This window comes from Camponotus vicinus, unplaced genomic scaffold (genome assembly GCF_025532165.1).
Source record: "Camponotus vicinus isolate PSW18456_S1 unplaced genomic scaffold, iyCamVici1.0 SCAF_8, whole genome shotgun sequence".
Taxonomy (NCBI): domain Eukaryota; kingdom Metazoa; phylum Arthropoda; class Insecta; order Hymenoptera; family Formicidae; genus Camponotus; species Camponotus vicinus.
Genome location: NW_028141980.1, coordinates 10,687,868 through 10,710,418, shown reverse-complemented (window position 1 = coordinate 10,710,418; position 22,551 = coordinate 10,687,868). Strand labels below are relative to the sequence as shown.

The following is a 22,551-nucleotide window of genomic DNA, read 5'->3' as shown; positions in this document are numbered from 1 at the left end:
CCACGACTAATAATAGCGCGCGGTCGCGCCACGTATGCACGCCCGAGGAAGCCGACGCATTTGGGGAAAGAGAAGCGAGAGAAAGCGAGCGCAAAACGACGAGATAGACGCGTCAGACACCCCGACCGAGCTCGGAGAAAGGGGGAAGGGAGAGAAAAAAAAAATACTCGGGACGAGCGACGCGTGTTGAAAGAAAGAGAGACGGCGAGCGAGTATAGGATCGTACTAGAGAGAGAGAGCACTTACGAATGGCCGTACGATCAAAGTTATGGCCAGAAGGAAATGAATCTAAAAATAAAATGTATATTGGGCGAGTCAGTCGCGGCTGACGGAAAGAGCGAGAAGGGTTGGTCGACCGGAGAGAAGCAGAAGGAGCGAGGGAGAAAGAGCGACGGGGAAAGAGAGAGAGAGAAAGACCGATATAGGCGGTCGGAGAGGAGAGCGGATGGCGGACCGAGGACGGGGCGCCGTCGAGCATGTGCGGTTAAGCGAGGAAGGGCAGCGATGGCGAGGGGATCGGCGCGCGGAGACACCGTCCGTCGCGGGATCGCGCGGGAGGGAGGGGTACGGGATGGAACGCGGAGAGAGGGGGGGCTGCAGCCCGGCGCCGCTGCGTGTCATTGCTGGCGCCAGCTAATTGTCGAGGCCAGCCGGCATTAGCCGAGAAGCTGACCGAACTGAGGCGAGTCTCGCGAGAGCAGCCAGGCGGCCGAGCAAAGCCGGTACCCCTGGCGCTTCGATTCGGCCGGAGAATCGCACCGAGACTCCCGTATCGGCGGAAATTTCGCCGACGTTTTTCTCCGATTCTCCCTCGCGCGAGTCTGTGCTTAGTATTTTTAGGACAATAAATCCTGGAGAAATGATGTCAAGTATTTCAAGTTTAATTCGTCTTAGATTCGTTGGAAAGTTGATAAGAGGACTTGTCATCTGTCCTCTTAATCTTAAATTCAATTTACCCTGAATATTAAATAATCGTATAGACTTGGAGATTTGTATTTTTAAAAATGAAAAAGACTCGGCAAGTTTGATAAGGAATATTGTACCATCATATAAATTCGCTAAAACTGAAGACTGCAACTATACACAGAAAAAAAAGGACATTCTTGTTTTGAAAATATATTTAGTTTTAACATGGAAATCTTGAAATGAGATTATATCGCGTTAATTAAAGAAAAATATAATTGCTTGAATAATTGCTTACTCGAATGAAGCCATTTTATATAGTTCAATCAAGAAAAATATATTCTTATAATTTAAGATTTAATTTTCTTGAATGGAAAAGAAACAATGTTAGATAGAAAATAACATTTTTAAATCAAGGATTATAAATTTTCTTAAAGTAGAATTAAATAATTATATATTCTTGAGGTGACAATTACAATATTAAAATAAGACTATAATAGAATTTTAAAATTGTTAAATTCTTCTAAAAAGATTATAAATTGTTGCGTATATACGAAACATGAACGCGTAAGTTTAAGTATATAAGTTTTGATTTGACACTCATTTTTTTCTGTGTACTTGAACGTTATAAATGACTGTAATTATAGTTTTCAATTTTTGTAAACTGAAAGTCGTTTCAAAGTTTGATCGTGAATATCTTTTACAATTATTTCACCGATATAATAATAATCTATATAATTATAATAGAGGCAATAAATGCATTCATTGCAATGCTGACTGCTGACCTTCGATCGTTGAAATTTTTAAGATTTCGGAATCGGGGACACACACACACACAGCAAAGACGTGTCAAGAATCTTTGGCTGGTACCAATGTGTTATTATATTCTCAGTCTCCTGAGGAGGACGCACATGTTTTAGAGTCATTTCAGCGGATCGGGAATAGGTTTCCTAGGAATTTAAATTTGCTACGCTATAAATTTCGGAGATACTTAAATTAGAATTCCTTTGTCAAGACAAAGACTAAAATGCCGCGCACTAAAATGATGTTTTATGCATCCACATGTATGCGGATTGCATTTGTATTCGTAATAAATAAATTTCTATATATTCGATTCACAATTCTTCGATACTATATACATGTATATTTGGCGCATTTCACAAATAAATTACACGAAATGCAATATATAAATATTAATATTTTATATATATTGCATTTGGAAAAATAAACAAATTCTTAATAAAATACTTGACATCAAAAATTAAATCAAATATTCTAATATATATAAAACACATATATATATAATATGCATAAAGAAATATATATTACATATAAAAATATTATATATAATATACATAGAACGCATACATAACCCACGGAAATTTTGTATACTTTAATGCATGTATTTTCTTTAACCTACATTTATTTCGGTCGGCAATACGCATACGTAATTTAGTCGACATCGCTCGAAATAACGCGCATATTCGATACGCAATGACGCATATGCGATGACCGGTAATCGCAACGGAGGCGCTATTTTTCTCGACGAATCAATTTACGCGCGACATGGTAAGCTCGGGCTCGTAAACGGACACCGGACGCGATCGACCATTGTCAGCGGCGATCGTCGATAGCGTACGCTAATTTCGTATCGCGGAACGCGGCGTTTTATCGGGCGTAAATCACTCCCCGCGGTGGCGCCTTGTTTTCGTAATCCCGCGACACACACAAGCCCGCCGCCGTCTTTATCTGTTTTCGCATTCGGCGGTCGTTCGTTCGTTCGCGAACGAGCCATTGCTGGGGCGGCCGGTTAATAATTCACGCCGGCGAATCGATTATCATCGGCGACGGCGACGACGACGACGGCGGCGGCGACGGCTGCGTATCGTCGTTACGCAAATCGTCGCGGGGCAGGTTTTTATCATTACACCGCGTAAATGCGCGCACAACTTTCTCCGCCGCGCTCCGAATATTCATTCACGCCCGAAAGCGCTAGGAAGCGACTCCCTGTATTTTTTCGGAAAATTATTTGCATAGCGTGCGAGCCTTTTTACTCGAAAGATGATACCTGGAAATATTCTTTTATAGGATATTGTTCGAATTTTGTTCCGGTTTGGGGTCGATACGTGGCCTCAGTTCGATAAATGAAATAATCATTTATTTCCCGCGGCTGGATGCGACAAACGGATAGACAGGCCCAGAAATAGGCGCGTCTCGTTCCGAAGAGATATTTGGCGGCGCGAGTTATGTAACGGCCACGCGTTTATTACAAGTGCCTTAACCGGAGGCTAAAACATCGCCGTTTAAATCGTGCTCGCGGATCTTGTTATTCGAATCGTGCCAAACTCCGACTCCAAGTTTGAAGTGCGTCGATGAGTGACACACGCCGCGCCGGCTTTATTAAAGCTCGGCGGCGACGCGGCGGCCAGTCGGCTCTGGAGAGGGATTGAACCGAGGGCGATCAAGAGAGCAAAGAGAGAGAGAGAGCGAGTGAGAAACGCGAACAGCGGGAGAGGATCCACGTGTAGGCGCGACAGGCGGCCATTACGCGTCGACATCGCACCACATTTATTATCTAGGAATTTCGGCATAATTTCTCCCGCATGAGTCTCCTCTATCATTAGTTAATAACACTGCATCTTACTTAAAAAAAAATAAACTCGCGTTATTTTCGATATGCCATCTGATTACAATCCATAGACATGATATGAATCTCTGATGATATAATATTATTATTTTTATCACGAAAATTTTTATTTAAAACTGAAATAATTGATAGAAACGTGCGATTTTTTAAATTAAAATATGATACATTGCAAAGTTTAAATCAGATTAAAAAGAGCCGCGTGAAGTTAATCTCCCCAATATTAAAAATAATTGATTTTTTTCATGATTCGATTGCACATTATTTGCACAGAAGTGCACTTTTTTTATTTTCGCTTGCACACCCCTAGTAAAAAAGTTATCAAAAAAAAACTTTAACTTCACGTTAGCCACTAATTCGTACAAAAATAGTTTTTTTTTTTAATTTAAATAAACCACACGGCTATTAAAAAGATGCAATTCTTTCATCAGATTATATCCTCTCTTTGATTATAAGACAGTTTATTTTATAATATTTACACAGAAAAAAATAAATGTCAAATCAAAACTTATATACTTAAACTAACGCGTTCATTGTTTCGTATATACGCAACAATTTATAATCTTCTTAGAAGAATTTAATAATTTTAAATTTCAACAATATTATAGTCTTATTTTAATATTGTAATTGTCACCTCAAGAATATATAATTATTTAATTCTACTTTAAGAAAATTGTAATCTTTGATTTAAAATGTTATTTTCTATCTAACATTGTTTCTTTTTCCATTCAAGAAAATTAATTCTTAAATCATAAGAATATATTTTTCTCGATTGAATTATATAAAATGACTTCATTCGAGTAAGCAATTATTCAAGCAATTATATTTTTCTTTAATTAACGCGATATAATCTCATTTCAAGATTTCCATGTTAAAACTAAATATATTTTCAAAACAAGAATATCCTTTTTTTCTGTGTAGTTTCTTTCAAAATATGTTTTATTGTACACAAGTTCCTTTCTAATAAGCCAGTTGTTTATTAACCTTACTTAAATTCTAAAATTTCCTTGAAAAAATTTAACACTCAAGGAAGGGCAAATTGAGCTTTTTTCGAGATTCGTGGTGAGATTCCTCTCGAGGATGCAATTACCCTATCATACATATGTGCGAATCTCGGCATGCGCTCTGATCGACGAAGGCAGCGTTCCGTTTTCTCCAAGCACGGGAAGCATCGGGTTACCTTGACGTTTGAGATATTCGCGCCGCGATTTGTCCTCTATACTTTGAGAGCGCGTATACGTAAAAGGACGAAAAACGGCATACCGGTTTCGCAGGCGCTCCGCGCCAATAATAGAACTCGCCGCTTTTGGACCTGGACTTCTTTCTAACGGGGCGCCCATCGGGACATTTCGCATCATCGCGTCTTCACTTAGCGTTGATGCCATTAATTCGACTCAATTGAAAATCACCGGAGCCTCTTGAATTCTTCTCTCAATGACTGCGATCGATACGGATATATCAAGCGATATTCTTAACTGAAATTAATCGAAATCATTGACGTTATTTATATACTCTTCACGTATTACTTCATATCATATAATTACTTTGAAAAGATATATAATAATTAAACTATTTAATAATTACATTGCTCTCGAAAAATGTATAATATAAATTATAAGAAAAATAAATTATAAATATAAATATAAATTGTAAATAATATAAAATTAAAAAAAAATAAATTATAAATAAAAATATCTATTAAAATAAATAAAATTATACTTCAGATAATGCAAATATTTAACAAAAAATAAAAAACCTCATTCTTCGCGACATTTAATTTTATCGATTAGATAATAGATATTGATGAAAATGGTAATTTCATTCATCCAGTTTCGAGTTGCTCGACAATATGATAATTTCCTTTTTTTGATTTCAGAGACGCCGCCACCCCCCTATTGCCTTATCGCCGACAGACTGAGACCCGAAGGTGAGTGTCTTCGTCTTTCACGTTATAATCAGGAATGTGTCTGCGAGTGAGTGTGGATCACGTATACACGTGTACATACATGATGCGTGCATGTCTTCGCGCAACCGTGTTAACGATAATTCATGTTTATTACTCGCAAACGTTTACCATACAAGCAGCGAGATTCGTCTCTCGTAGCGCGTGTTTCTCACGACCTAGCCTAAAGCAAGGTGAAGGATAATCCGGAACGAGTACGACACCGTTTCTATCTCACGGAGTTTATGGCGGAATTCCCCGGTTAATCCGCGAGCACTTAAGATTACGCACAGATAATGCTTAACGTGTGATTTAAAAGTATCAATTTATAGAAATCCGCGCTCTCCGATGCGTGAAAGGGACCTTGACATTTAACTTTTCTTCGAGTCACGTTTTTGTAACACTTCTTCTTCACTTAGCTCTCCGATATAAAGCGGATTAACTTTTGAACAGGATTACAACTCATTGAATTTGATCAGCGTGCTATTATTATACTAATTGACATTTGTCACGCGTGGATGAGATCAATAAATAAGATATCGATATTTTTTTCTTCGACATCGAAAAAATGGATACTATCTGATCTATACGGTGGTATAAATATATTGATATTTTTTAGTCATACGACACAGGATTTTTTGCACTTTTCATGGCGATATCACAAATTTTTAGGAGATAAACAGATTATTTTGTCGCGAATAAAACCGACGATTTTATTAGACGGAACCGAACAAAAATAAACGTTATATAATATTATTCGAAGAGATGCGTTTTTATATGAGCATTTTAATATTACTTTGCAAATATAAAATTATATAGTATAGTTTTGATGAAACCTTCCAAGAAAAGTTATTCTTCTTTAAAATACAAAAATTTTTAAATTCAATAAAATGAATATTAGAAAATACACAAGCTTAGATAATTAATTAAAAAATCAAAATACGTGTATTTGCTCTTTCATGGTTCTTGATAATTGTAACTACATGCTGTGTAAGTCGATCTTCTTGATCGCAACATGCCGATAGGTTTCATGATATCGCCATTTCAGCGGTTGATCAATGTATTCCCTGGCCAATATTGGACCACCAGGTGGAAGCTGATCAATCTCGCTGCACCGCGAGAATGCAAAATATCAACATTAGCAACGATATTTATCTTTAGTTTCAATTTTCAATTAAAAGTCAGATTGTAACTATAAAAATGTAATTTATTTTGATTTTTTAATTAACCAGAAATTTATAAAAATATTTCGATACAAAAGCTCTATATAAAATTATTGGATTTTTTCTTAAAATTATACCTTTTCAAATAAATTTAAATAATATATATATATAATAAAGAACTATAAAACGTCGCATGTATCGTGAAATTAAATAGATAAACAAAGAAATTGTAAATCGCAAAAAAACATTGACTGTTAAATCCTCTTCTCGTTTCCTGCTCGCGTCCCTTCGTCTGATTTTGACTATCGCCTCCTGTATATGCGTTTCTCTTTTTTTCTCTTCCGTTCTCGGTCCTAAACTGGTTCTCTCGGGATCGACACGAGTGTGCGAGTACACAACACGCGAAACGACTGCGTAGTCATCGATAGATTCGCCTTTAGCCGCCTTTCGTTCGCCGAGAAACCTCTTGCGAGATCTGGTTGCGCAATTATATGCGAATATAATGGACGTGTCGAACCTTCTCTTCATTCATCGGTATCTTCTTTAATAGTGTGCCAAGCGTGTAATCAGGTAAAGCAATCCACACTGTTGTTAGGCTGTGTCGTAACTATTATAAATATTATTTTACAAATATCGAAGCTGAAATATCGCGATGTCGATATAATATTAAATTTATTATTTAGGTTTAGCTGCGTTAAAAACATCGTGAAAAAATCAATCATCTTTATACACAGTAAAAAATTGTGCGTCCACATGTTAAAATTTTCTTGCGTTATCCACGCATTTTGATTAGCACTTCAATGTAAAATTAATATATAACCTATATGTTTACTATACGTATTTACTATTATACGTTATTTTTATAACATTTTCATGTTACATTTATGTCACTTTATAACTTAACACTTTGTATATGTCTCTTAGAAATGGAATATTATTTTGAGTATTTTTAACATAATCATTTTAAACAATCAACATGTGTCTCAAAGTCAGTTTAATATTCTAAGAAAAGTTAAAGTAAATCTTGAAATCTTGAACTTTGACATACAAAATAATCAAATTTACTAAAATTAAGTGTTTCTATTACAAATAATTTAAGTTAAAATAATTACTATTATATGTTAATGTCCTCAACATTTCTTACGAGTTATTGTAACTATTTTTTCATGTAATTTTTAATTAATTTGTATGTTATTTTTACATTACACTTAAAGTCACAATAACAAAAATAAATGTAAGGTATTCCACCTATTATTTAACATTTTTAGCTTGTCAATAAATAACATACGACGTATGAGTTATTTTAACTTAACATTTAGAGTGGACTTTCTGGGACATGTGAAAAATGTCATAATTGACATTTTATTTTTTACTGTGTATCTGCTGGCACATTGTGCGCTAAGCTTACGATATGACGAAATAATAGCGCTTGCAGCTGGGAGAACCGCGTATTTGCGGTGACGTTACGTATGTGTGCGTCCGTGCTTATAAGATTATAGTGGACGTACTCTTATATAGTAAAGAAATATTGCTGGACGCATAGTGTGTATCGCCTGAGGTCAATATCTCGTGTTGATAGAAAGGACCGATGGTATGTGTCATAGCACACGTACCGCGAGCCGCTCGCATTTATATAAAGGAAGATCCTGCCAAAGGTCCAACGTGTTCTTGAAGGTATTATTAAATCCGCAGGGTGCGTTATAAATACGAATCCGTCGTCGGCCGCCTACATTGTCGCCTCGATCGGGGTCGATGCATTTTTTTGCGCCTAAATAATTTTTTCTTAATTTCCTTTATTTCTAATAAATTCATAATCGTATCGTGGTCGATCTTTCCGACTCGCGAAATCTCTAGTACCTCTACGAAATTCGCGCTTAACGCTGCATTTTGCCTTTCAATCGTAAATAACTCGTGACTTAATAACGTCAGCTCTATTTTACGCGTGTATGCACCGATACGATAGGATCGAAAACGCGCGACGCGTAAAACGTACGTTCATCTCGGCGACGTGGGAGGAAACACGGAGGAGCGGCTTCTTCTCGGAAGAGAAGAAGACTCGCGCCTCCTGTCCTCGTCGTAAATCTGTCTTTCGGGCGCTCGCGCGAATTTATGCTCCGTCGCGGAAACTGGGCCACCGCACCGCGTGCGACGAATAAAAGTCCGCCACTTGTTGCTGCTTGCGCGAGATTCGACTGCGAGACGAAGCTGTTGAGGCGAGAAGAACATCGAGTTGATTCTCATCATGTCCACATTTTTTTTTTGGATTATATATCACAAGTAATTTTATTTTATTTATTTATTTATGTATTTATATATTATTTATTTATTTATGTGTGTGTATTTATTTATTTATTTTATTTATTTATTTATTTATGACTTTGTACATTTCATTCATGATATCGTGCACTTTTTGCGTCGCGACATTAACATAAATACTGGAAATATGCATCTCGTTATTAAGAGCGATCTTTATGACGAAGCCGCTTGATTTTCGCACGTGCTACTCGCTCCGTGTCGGTTGCGCAAATTTCAACGAATACGACGAAGGACACAACCGCGCAGTCCCTTTCAAACGCGCGGTACGAGGACAAACAGCGTAGCGCATTGCGCGACATATTACGCTATATTTATGTTTTTAATTCTGCTCTCTCCGCGAGATTCGTCTCCTAGATTAGATCTGATTTTTGCCGCAGTAGGTTGCTTCGTGCGCCTCGGATGCCGCGTCCTTCGGACTCGACGAAAATAACACGAGTAATATTCGTTTGCGGGGGGAAAAAATTGCGCGAAAAGATATAGAAAGTTGAGCTAAGCGCACTCGCTAACGGTCCACCTGCCTCGAAAGAATGTACGAGGCGACAGTGTGTGCGTGTATCAATATAACCGGTTTGAAAATGGGCTGCTTTTGTCATTTTACCAGGAACGAGTCATTACGAGAGGGAAAAATACGTCGGGAGAGATCGAGAGATTAAAACGATATTCCAAATATTTTCCACGAGTATAAGTTTGCGTTTCGCGTTGATGGAAACGTCGATTATTCGGGACAATTATTATCGGTAGCCTTGAAGGAACGCGACAATTCGCTGATACCGCGCTAATCGGCGAAAGGTTAAGGGCACGTAAAGGGCCCCTTGGCGCCGGCCAAAGGGTGGGGCTGACGTGGAACCCGAGGCCCAAGCAAGCGGTGGGCGCCTGTCGCTTGGCCGGCGTCCTTGAATACATCCCTTCTCTCCTTCCTTTCATCCTTCTCCTTCTATCTCCTCGTCCCTCTTTCTCTGTCTCTTACTTCTCGTCTATTTGTCCGATCTCTCTCTCTCTTTCTCTCTCTCTCTCTCTTCATCTTATTCACTTTGCTTGAAAGAGCAAACTCAAGCACCGCGCTCTCTGCCTCTCTTCTACCGACTCTTCAGCATTTTTTTCTGCTCTTCCTCATTTATCCCGATTTTTTAAATTTAATATTTCCTCCTTCCTAAAAAATGCATCCAACTTTCATCCTCTGTCAATGACAGATACCTAAACAAACTCGCTCATGTCTCGTTCATGTAGAAATTTGAAATATCAAATAGCAAAAGTTGAAACAAGGAATTTTTGCAATTTATCAAAAATCGAATTTGAGGATCGAGGTCAACCGCAAGAAATCGTTAGGAAATCTGTTATCGATAGTCTGCGTTGTAGGTAGAAGTTGCATATTCCGTATAACGAAACCTCTTTCTCTCTCTCTCATCCCTTCTGCTCTCCCCTCGTCTCCTCGAGTCCGCTGGCGATCGGCGGGAGTGGCTCTCTCGCATTCCGGTGCCTCCTTCGCCGATCGCGCCGGCAGCGTTTGCGGACCGGACCGAGAGCACCGAGAGAGCGGCAAGACACGCCGATTTCCGGATCGGGGGAGCCCGACGAGATGCCGCTTTTGAAGATCCGCCGGCGAGATCCTAATTCGATGCAGCTTGCTCTGCCCGCTTGGTGAATCGCACTCGGCGAGTGCGCCGTGGCCAGCATCACGTCGATCGACTTTCAATGTCACGATACGTATTCGACTTTACCGCGATCCGCCTTGCGATGACGTTCGCGAGCTATACAAAACGGAGTACATTATTCGGGCGACATTATGTAAGTCGGAGTTGTCTCGTTATAAAATTTAAGAATTTAATAATTAATAATTTAAGAATTTAATAATTAATAATTTAATATTTAATAATTTAATAATTAATAATTTAATCATTTCGGCGTTAGAAAATTATTTAAAGATTGAAAAAAGTAGAATTTTATATATTTTTGTAAAAATAACTCAGGCGCTTTTTGATGTATCACTTTATGATTCGAGTAAACTTGTACCGGTACAAATACTCTTAGTGCAAACACGATCTCGTGGGGAAGGATAGTCTTTCTCTGTCCCTCTTTCTCTTTTTTCTTTCCTTGTGACTCGATTCCCAAGCCAAAGCCCAATAATTGACGAATCCGCTCACCTTGGATGAGCGGTGGCGCCGCGAGCTGAATCTTCCGCGTGGCTATATATTTTTGCAAACTCGGCGGTGACACTATCTCGTAGATTTGCGCGGCACTTAACGGCTTACGGTGACACGCGTAATTCGTGGAATTATATTTACGTTCCCTTTGTGGAGTGACGCGCGTGCCAAAAACGCCCCGCGTCGAGTTCTCCCGTCCGGCTACTTTGTAAATAAATTGTATTTGCGCTCGTCTCGGTGCGGTGTCGTATATATTGAACGACGGCGAATATGCGACAAACCACGTGTCAATTTGTTTGATATCGGTTGGATAAATATTTACGATCGATGTTATCGATAATTGTCCACGATAATTCTCATTGTTATCGCGTTGCACGACACGAATCTGAAAAATCGTAAAAAGTGTAAAAATTTATATCACGGTCAAGAAACGTCAATAAACGTATAATTGAAATCCAGCAAATTAATGGAGATAATCTGGAGAATTATTTGTGGAATATTTTAAAATACAATCGGAACGAATTATATTAATTCGTTGAACGAAAGAATATTTGGTTGAGAAAAAAAGAAAGAGAGAGAGAGAGAGAGAGAATGTCAGGCAAGTTTCGGTTTCTATTTATGTAACAACTGAGAGAGTCTCTCGCGTGGGAAACAGGACGAGGATTCGACGAAAGACGGAGAAGAAGAATCTCCTGTAAATTCGCTCGACGACGACGGGAGCGAAGCCGGTGGACTTTTTAATAATTGTATCCTAAAAATAGATGACGACTGTCGTCTAAGTCCTTGAAAAGAAGGAGCCCCTCTTCTTCATATCCGTCCTCCTCGCTTTCTCTAATGTTCTCGAGTACGATATGGCAGGAAATGTTTCTCCTGCAGGAACGATCCTCTGGAATCTAAAAGGAATGCGACCGCTCTCTCGTCCAACTTGTTCTTCTGACATCATCCTCTCTTTTAGTGAATGGACCCGATCTTCCATAGTCTATCCCTAAAACTATTAGCATGCCACTGATCCTTAAAAAACTCGTCGGGCCTAAAGTCTTTTACAATGTAATCTCTGTAATTAGTAATTTGTACAAAATGTTATTCAAGGAAATATTTTATACTAAAACATCTTATTTTTCGTTACTAATTTTTTTCTTGCTGAATCTGACTCTCATTAAATCAGACTAAAAGTTAATTTTCATAATTATAATTTTTTAATCAAATAAATTTAATACTTATAAAATTGTAATTAATAACATTATAAATTCTCTCAAAGATAAATGAGTTGACAAGCTGTAAAAAAAAATATCTCGGGGAATATTAAAGTTGGACGTTTTTTGTCGGGCCATTTACGAGGAAAACGGACCGATTATCATTGTCTTGTTGGAATTAACCGACGTTTTGCTGTTTATATAGGATCTTTGCCACCGGGCGCACGAGTAAACTATCCGTCACGAGCGAATCATTATTTTGGACGATTCTATCATCACCTTTGTGAACATTACGAGAGAAAGACAGAGACGCACGAATTTCCTCGGGGTTATGAATCACGCGTCTGGCGATTACCTTGGCCGTTTCTGTCTTTTCTGGCTGGCGGAAATTGCTGCGCTTAATTATCCACGCTTCGCAACCTATTGTGAATTCTCGCGAATAGCCAGCGTGCTGCTTTAATAGCTACTAGAATTTAAATTAAGTAGCAAAGTGCAATTAGTCTTTTTTTTTGTAACAATATGTGTAAATATAATTATTCGCTCCAGAAAAAAATCGAGATTCACTTGCTACTGGATTCGCTCTTTTACCTTCCATAAAATACGCTCTTTTACCTTCCATAAAGTATGGTGACGAATCGTTTTACTGTTGACACGATACATTTCAAAGAAATTGTGCGCATTTCCATCGAAAGAATTGAATTTATTTCGTCGATCGACGTCACATCGATAAATATATGCACGAGAGAAACAAGACATGTGATCATATGTGTATGAAATTATGTGAATCTCGCTGCACAGAAAAAAAATAAATGTCAAATCAAAACTTATATACTTAAATTAACGCGTTCATTGTTTTATATACATATATGCAATAATCTTCTTAGAAGAATTTAATAATTTTAAATTTCAACAATATTATAGTCTTATTTTCATATTGTGTCATCTCAAGAATAATTATTTAATATAATTATTTAATTCTACTTTAAGAAAATTATAATCTTTGATTTAAAAATGTTATTTTCTATCTAACACTTTTCCTTTCCATTCAAGAAAATTAAATCTTAAATCATAAGATTGAAATATAAAATAGATTCATTCAAGCAAGCAATTATTCAAGCAATTATATTTTTCTTTAATTAACGCAATATCTCATTTCAAGATTTCCATGATATTTTCAAAACAAGAATGTCCTTTTTTCCGTATGTTTCCTATAATAAGTCTTTTATGCTTTGCACGTCGCGAGATTTTTTTTCACTCGTTCCGGACGAAAATCGATTTCGCCGTCCGATCTTCTTGCGATAATAAACTACGACATTTAATGACGATGCATTACGTTACATAATTACGCTCTCGTATCGCTACGATTCCAAGATACATGGTTTTTTGTTTCTTTTTCTTTCTTTTAAGCGCAGCGATTATTAACGATTAGATACGTGTCCGTATAATTTTCTCTATTCGAGAAAATACGAGATATATACGCGAGAGTGAAAAAAAAGTACGAGGGGAGGGAGAAAAGAAGTTGAGAGAGAAAGAGGAAGAAATAGTCTAGAGGAAAGCAGCTTCTCAAAAGGGTTGCCCGTTTATTTTCAGATCGCGCGCCCAGCGAAGGGGATCAACGTCGGTGCAAAAACAGCACGCCCCTGCCACTTCCCGGCTCGCTTACCACCAACGGAGAAGGTAACTATGTCCTCAAGGTTATACGTACTCCATATGTGAATCGACCCTGCGGCGAGAGATATATACAGGGTGTCCCGTTGAGTCGTTATAACGGTAGCGAATTGTTGAATCCCGGGTTTCAACCATGAAATTTTGGGAAATTAAAATAATTCTCTCTCATGGGGAGACACTTTTTCTCCTCGCATCAGATACGACTTTTTTTTTTATTCTCGATATTATCATTAAGCCTAACGAGATGCTTTCGATTATGCCACAATCAATTTCTTCTTCCCTGTGGAGAAAAAAGGGATCTTAATTTTTCCAAACGATTTTTTTCTTTTTTAAATTTTGAGGAAAATCGCGATTCTAGATTCTTGATTCGGATATGACTTTTATATACATGCACGGATTCAGAGGAATTTAATAAATTATCTTCAATTTCAAAATATGTTTTTTTTAAATCGCGTATTCTCTTTATAAAAATCATAATAATTCTGACACATTCTTTTTGATGTCTCACATACTATGTCATGCGTCTACGTGATAATTATTTACTCATCATGGCCCGCGACGCGATACCCATCAAAGTCACGCGAGATTTTCTCGAAAGGGCAGAGTGATGCATTATCGTGTCGGTCGGCGGTCGCCGAAGAAATTTCCTCAGCACGTACGTTCCACGAGGCTGACGCGCGCGTAGGTTTTCACGCATGACGCACCGCACGGATCGCGGACTCGTCGTTTTTCGGGTTGCTCTCGAGCTGCTCTCGCTCGCGTTGCTGCTTCGTGGAACGCCTGAAACGCTTTTGGCCCCGACCAGAAAGAGGAAAGTGAGCGCGCTCTGTTCCCTCATCTCGATGATTACTCCCGTTTCTCCTCAATTTCGCCCAATAATTTTTCGTAAATTCCTTTACAAAATCTGAAATAATATTAATTCAAATAATAATAAATAATAGTACAATAATATCTTCTAGAAAGCAAAAAATTTGAAAAAATATATTATAATTAAATAATTAAATATACTATTTTTTAAATTATAATTATCTGTTTTTCACAAAAAATATTTTCGTTGGAAAATTCGACAACACTACCAAAAAAACATAGTTTCTGTAGAAATGTTAATTAATTTGTCCGGAGAAAAGCGTTAGTTCATCGAACAATCGATCGTGAATTTGCATTTAAAAAAAAAAGAAAGTAAATTGAATTATAATATTCGCGATGAGTTTTCTTCTGCGCGTCGAGGCCTTTACTTTTACTATCTATCTGCCTTTACCAATGCAAAAGCCATTACTACTCTGACGACGTCAGACATTTCCAAGTCGGCAGCAAATTGCGTCTCTTCTCGGCGCCTCTCGCTGATCTTAGACTGAATAACAGACGACGTTCGCGTCGTTTGCGCATTTAATCCGGGAGTGGTCACGTAAAGTGCAATTTACCACAACGATCATAAATTGAAAAGACATCTCCGCTATACTATAACAGTATGAGCTATTAAATGTCACTTTTAAGCAAATCCCTCTCTTGGACTCTTGGAGTTTTGATGCTTGAATTACGTTTTAATCAAAAGTAAACCCTTTTCAAAAAATTACACTTTTAATTTTGATATATATATTTTTATAAGTTTTTTAAATTGATAATATATCGATTTATAGTAATTTAATTTTTCAAAAGTCAATTAATATTAAAATTATACATGTATATATGTGTAAAGCTGATCATTAAATTAAAGAAATCAATGATACATCGCACACACACAGATTGTTACAACAAAATATGTGAGTAGGCACGTCCCATCTGTAATAGAAATTTTTTGGGCGTTTTTCATTCAAACTTGGAATTCCTGGAATTTAAAAGTGACATTGCACAGATGCACATCTATCTTCTCGACAGCCCCGTTTGCCAGAAAGGAACGAGAATCGTTTTGACGATTGCATTTTCCTCAGTGAATATCTCATACATTGCACGCAATCAATATATAATATACGTGATACGTGAAGTTTAGAGCGCGCCGGAGATGGCACGGAATCATAAACACGCGCACGGTCTTTTTATTCCAGTCAGTTATAGATAGAACACTGCTTCCGGGAGAGAACAGAATAAATATCACTTAAATTAGAAATATCAAAATTCAATCAAACGTTTTCCAATTATCGCTAATTAAATCTCTTCAAAGCTCCTTCGATTCAACGCGATAAAATACCTCGATTATAATTTATTTAAAAATCATGAAAAAATGTGAATTTCGATATTCGACTAACTTAATGGTTCGATTATTAAATAATTAATTCGACGAGCGAAAAAACTTGATCGAGCAGGGGCGACGAAAACGAATACGAATCTGCGGCAACGAAGTCCGTCAAATGTGCACGCGTCGTCGGACGCAAGCTGCATCCGCAGCAGGACGAATGGAAGAGGGTCGCAGGAACGCGAGTTAATGCGTGCGGGAAGGAAAGAGAGAGAGAGAGAGCCGGACGGGCTCCCGGGAAGCAGGCAGGTTTGAGAATGGCACGATAGGTCGGTCGGCTAAGGTGGGTGGCATTCGGCGCGACTGTTTGAGGGAACAGGGGGACCCCTGGCGCCAGACAGCTGCCGCGTGTCTCGACCTCGCTCGCTCGTTCGCCTGCTTCGGCTCTCCTCTCTCTCCCCGACCGTTCCGCCAAGCCATGACTCTTTCTCTCTCTATCTCTCTCTCTCTTCACCTCGCCTCTCATATCCATACGTGTACAGCCATACACGTTGTACGTGTATGCACCTACATGCCCGACTCGGGTTCGCTATTTTATTGATTTATTTTGGCGCTAGGTCTCTCTTTCTCGCTCTTTCCTTCTCTTTTCCTCTTTGCTCTGCCTGCCGTGCCGCCTTCGGCCGACGATCGATCGAAATGCGCCCGTCTTGTCTTTCAAGAATCTCGAGCGCGGAATGAGAAGCTTTGTTTGCCGACGTTTTATCCTTTCGAAATTATTCTTCATCGACTTTTGAAACGTACTCAAATTCCATGAACGTGATTAATCTTTAAAAGCAGGACAGAGTCTGACATATTAACGTCTCTGATATGTATTTTCATTTTTAAGGACAATTTATTTCTTTTTTTATATTAAATGTGACGTGTGCATAGCTAAAATTTGAAATATTTATACAAAATTTCTATTTGACCCAAGAATTTTTATTATTCATGATCATTATTATATACATCATTTATTTGTGTTTAACATAATTTAATTCTTCTTATTAAAATTCCCGACGAAGATTACAAGATATCTTTTACCCTTTCGCTCTTTTTATGCACATGTTTTTTTGTATTATTGTGTATATTCTATCACCATCATTATATAATGTTACATATAAATTACTCTATCGTTTGTCATAAAAATTGTCAAAATTTCTCTGAAATTTCTACGGGGTCAATTCTCTCCGCATTCCCGATTCGCGCAAGCACAAAGCTCTCTCTTCCCGCGACGATAAATTGTCCACCTACACCTACGTGCGAGTGCCGAGGCGGCTCTTTCGAGCGCGTAGCCTCGAGTACAGTCGCTTGTCGGCGCGAATATTTTATAGTCGTAGGTTCGGGGATTGCAACATGTTGCGTGTGGGTGCTGCCACGCGGAGGAGAGGCACGCGGATATATTCCGGCACCGTAAACGCAACAGGTTGCTCGTGTCCGCTCCTCTCCTTCGTCGAGCTACGCTCGGCGGTCCAGACCGCTCTTTCCCGCATCCCTTCTCAATGGGAAAATCATTCCTGGCGCCACCCTTCGGTCCTAGGTCGGGGCGATAACCCAGGAAAATGGACGGGCCGGTTTCATTCATCGAATCCCAGAAGCTTTTCTGAATTGGAGTCTCCCGTCGAGAGTGTCGCGTCGACAGTATTTGACTCTAAAGAAACAAAAGTATGAATACAAAGTACCTTGACCGAACGTGACGAATACTAAAGCATTATTTTCATTGAGAAAAGTTTCGAGACTATTAGAGTGGCGCCAGTAAATTTATTGCAATTCTCTAATATTAAGTATCAAGGCAACGTCTCTCTCATTATATATAAGTGACTTGTTTTTAATTTTAAAACTTTAATTTAAAATTCAAATCACTTTTTATATCATTTTTTTTTAAATTACGTTATCAAATTTTTTTTAAATTACATGTTATATACCGTAATTTTTAATTATGCTCATTTTAATCCAAAAAAGAGCATTTTTATTTTTGATTATTTTTTGTCATATTTTTTGAATTCGATTATTTTATTGAATCACAAAAAGTACAAATGAAATTATTCGATATTTGTTCCAAGTTTTAGTTTCGTTTTCACTATAGTTGCGTCTTTCAGACTCTTCCGACCCATGCGAGAGGTCAAAGTCACTTGTAGTTTGCTGGAAAAGCCGGATCAAGCTCATTCCTTCCTTAAAGGGGAGAGATTTCTTCTTAGCGCATGTCGAGAAGAGAAACACGAATTAACGCGAACATGAAGTTTCCGTTATCGGAATATGACTCGTCCGAATTACGTGAAATGTACGGGGTTCCTTGAACGTCAAAGAGTTAATCGCAGATAATAATGATACGTTGTTCACAAGATAGTCGTGACGAGTCGAATAAAAAATCATTTTTATGCAAATGTTATCTTTAAGAGTTAACGGTCCGTTAAACGGGAAAATAAGTGGAAGAGTTGAAGCTCTTCAATTAGCGGCCCCGACGCATTCGATCGCGAGATTTCTAGCTTTTGCAAATTATCATGATTCATCCAATGCGTATTTCCTCGATAATTATAGATCTCTTGACACAATCTATTTCTAATAATTGTCTGCTCTTTTTTCCACTGTTATTTCCTCACATTCGAAACATGCAATTGATATAAAGTACCATACATATGTGTCTTTTTAAAGGCAAGATTAGAGATAATAAATTCTTAGACAGGATATATAGGGTGTCCCAGATTTAACGAATCAGCCGTTAATAGCAGATTGCTGAAATCATTTGGAGACGAAAATTCTAATACCAAAACGTTGAGAGAGGCTTCATAAAAATGTTCAAACTACTGACTATTGTCGCATCGAAGAGATAATCTAGCTCACTGCAGAATCCTATTTTTTATTTTATATTGATCCCTCTATCGATATCGATATTATCGCACTGTACGCGGGCCCCTTGATGCGCTATGTCCCTGAGCACAGGAGAACGTAACGCGCCGATTGGTAATCTTTAATCTCTTGTAGCGCCGAAACTACATCTTCCTCAACATTTTGGTATTAAGATTTTCGTTTTCAAATGATCTCAGGAATTTACCATTAACGGTTGATTCATTAAGTCTGAGACACCCTATATAATAAGTCAATATTATACGGCATCTTTTTATCTTATTTGTCGATAATTTCGAGAAGACATTTGCCGCGCAACTATAAGATTAAAGGATAATTTTATCCGTTGAATCGCGTAACAAGGAGTTACGATTGCACACGAGCCGGCCGGCCATCAATGAAAAAGAGCTAAGCGACTTACGCACACGCGCGCGACGAGGAACGCCATGAAATCGAATTGGATCAGGCCACTTGTGAGGGAATGAAATCGCGGCGCGAAATAAGCCTCTTAATAAAATGACGGATTGATTGCCCCTCGTCGTCTTGGTCGTTGTCGCCGTCATCGTCCTCCTCGCGTAGCCGAGCGAGAAGGAGCGAGATATATCGCGACTCGCAAAGCGCGATCCAGTGTTTCTCTCGCTATCTCTTTCTTTTCTCTCTCTCGGCTCTGCGAGATCCGTTTGGGTCGACGGCCTCGATCTTTCGATCGAGCGAAAATAGATCCAGAAGTGTTCTTCGTTAACTGTATATCCGAGCTCCACGACATCGTTATCGTTATCGTTTGGCATTCGCGTAAGTGCGTGACTTTTCCAAATCGCGTCGCTTTAACTTCTCGCTTGCGTATTAGATCAGATTCTCCCGCCGTGAATATTTCATTAAATAGCTCGGGATGCTGTATCATAAAAATTTTTCTTCCATCACCACTTGTTAAAAGTAAAGGGTCTGCGGTGTTCCTAAGGACTCGTATATTTTGCTATATTTTATTATATAATACAGCTAGGTTCTGATTCGAGGACCGGAGAAACGCTGCGTGCTTATAAAACGGCGCAGACGTGATCGCGATGCTTATCGATAACATTATTGACCTATATAATTACGTCGAGTATCTTCGAGGAATAATTTGCATACTGCGCGCGCGGAAGAAAGACTGTTGGCTTAACTCTCCGTAACGAGGATATTCACTACCATTACTATATCGAACGCGCATTCCGCGTACGTATATAGGCTCGCTGTGCATAAATATCGGCGTAAATTATAATGCAGCCCGAAGTTTATGCGTTACCACCACCATCACGACCACCACTACTGCTACTATCGCGTCGCGTTGAGATAATCGGGCCCCCTCATTGTCCGCGATCGTTATTTTGTCGTCGTTAAATTAATAATTAAATTATACCGCACCGAGGCCGCCGGCGGCGGCGCTACAAAGCGAAATAAACGTTCCTGCAGCTTTCGAAGGAGAGAGAGAGATATGTTAGACGAGGCCATCTGTCAAAGTTCGCGTGCTCTTCCGAGAAGCTCGCTCTCACGCCTCCTCGTCTATCGAGTCGCGGCCGCGAGTGTTTCAATCAGCAGTCTCTGATATTATGAGGCGTGATCGGAGCGAAATCGAGTCGGTGAGCGTTGGAAAAACACTAATTCTGCAACGCGATCACAATTTTTCAACTATTTCTATAAAGTTATTTCTTCTTTCTTTTCTTTCGCGCGTTTTGTATCTAGAATGTCTATAGATATATGTTTCGAAATTACAAAATTATTTTATATTGTCTAAAATATATAAAGTAATTTCATGCAACTTGCGAGGAGATATTGGGAAGAAACTGATACGATAATCTCTCCAATTAATATTTTATCCGTGCGGAGAATAATGTCATCGAGCATTATTCGCATATTTGGGATGAAACGAATAGACATTTCGTATCGTGTTTGATACGCAAGAGAGATAGAGAGATCAAGTAGAGGAGCGTTTGAGAAAGAGAGACGGCGAAGAAAAGAACATAAAGATCGGCGTAAGAGAGACAGAGAGAGATTGTAGGGAGAGGGGGTGGCAGGGGGGAGGACAGACTCGGGAATTAAGTCTCGCGAACACGTACGTTCTTACGCTCGCTAATGATTGTCAAGTAATTTTGTTATACGTGCTCCAGATTTTTTGCCATCGTAATTTCGAACGCGCGTCAATCGCCGCTGTGCGAGACTTGGCGACGCGGACAAGTCGTTGCATCCGAATAGCTTTAATCCTTTCGCTTTACGAGCAAGACGACTAGTTTTTGCGCTGCTCGAGTCGACACGGTTTTTTTTTTCCTAGCTCGAGTAAAGAAAACCGTGGTTATCGATCCATTGGTTTTATCGAGTAGCTTTCTCGTGGAGTAAAAACTCGTATTTATATATTTATAAATATATTTTTAAAAAATTTTTTAAATGTCCCATGATTTATCATTTTATTTTAAATAAATTTTTTTATTATAAATTTATCGATACGATAAACTTTTTCGTTCTTCGCGACGCGAGAATAAAATGCAAGCATGGTTTTAAAATTATTCAAACGTCGATTAATAGATATATTCTGAGTCATGATTAACTCATTGAGCACTCTATCTGTGATTTTTAAATGAAATGATAAATCGAGAGGAGAGATAAGTTACGGTATCTCGCAGCACACGAAAGTCGCTGGCAGATCTTCTCTCGTGTTTTGCATCAATCTTCTTTATATAATTATACTCGGAAAATGATATATCGGTTTGTCAAACGTTGCGGAATAAAGCTGTCATTCGATCTAAAAACGATATAAATGTGAAAGTCAATTCGTCTAGTGATTAATTTTCTGAAATTGTTGCAGCCCGAAAAATGAAATACTGAAATATTAGCGTTTTATCGCATATCGCAAGAAGTTACATGTGTTACAAGATTATCGGTATCGAACATGTCGATCGATAGAAAGGCGTTTGCTCGCGCAAGGACCTACGCGCGCTGCTACCGTCGCCATAAGTTACGCCTCGTTGTTTAGCGCCGAAAGGATTAAAGGATCGCGGCCTCGCGACTTGTTTTGTAACTATTAATAAATGAATAGGAGATAAAAGTTCTCTCTGCCAGAGAGGCCACGATGTTCGCGGAATTTATCGCGCGCGTTTAATGCGTCTCGACGATTTTTAACGTGCAATTTTTGTATTATTTTATTACGCAGATAGCAAATTTCCCTCTTAGATCGCCGATATTAATTCATGACTCGGATGAACGTGATTCGATAAACGAATGATTATTTTACGATGATTATCTGTGTCATTCGACATTTCGCACGACTTCGCAGATTCAGCAAAGTTGTTTTTACGCCAATAATCGGTTACACACGTATTTCGCACGTGTTATGTGCCCAAAGCGAAACGTCAAAGTCCGCGAAAATTAAAACGCTGCGAAGGAACGATCGGAAATTCAAACAGAATTTATTTAGAGATGACTACAGCACTGGTAATAATTATAGTGCTTACTTTATAATACCCAACGAATTTCTAGATAAAATTGCACAAGAGGATATAT

The 22,551-nt window shown here is 38.5% G+C and overlaps 1 protein-coding gene across 3 annotated transcripts in view; it reads left to right on the top strand.

Annotated features, from left to right (window-relative positions):
* The window catches only part of Dad (Daughters against dpp), a 64,928-nt gene that overhangs the window by 19,024 nt on the left and 23,353 nt on the right, over nt 1-22,551 (top strand). For all 3 annotated transcript variants that reach the window (XM_083106960.1, XM_083106961.1, XM_083106962.1), the window contains 2 exons: nt 5,424-5,474; nt 13,893-13,979. In XM_083106960.1, coding sequence (XP_082963086.1) covers nt 5,424-5,474; nt 13,893-13,979 — 138 coding nt within the window. The remainder of the gene's footprint in view (nt 1-5,423; nt 5,475-13,892; nt 13,980-22,551) is intronic.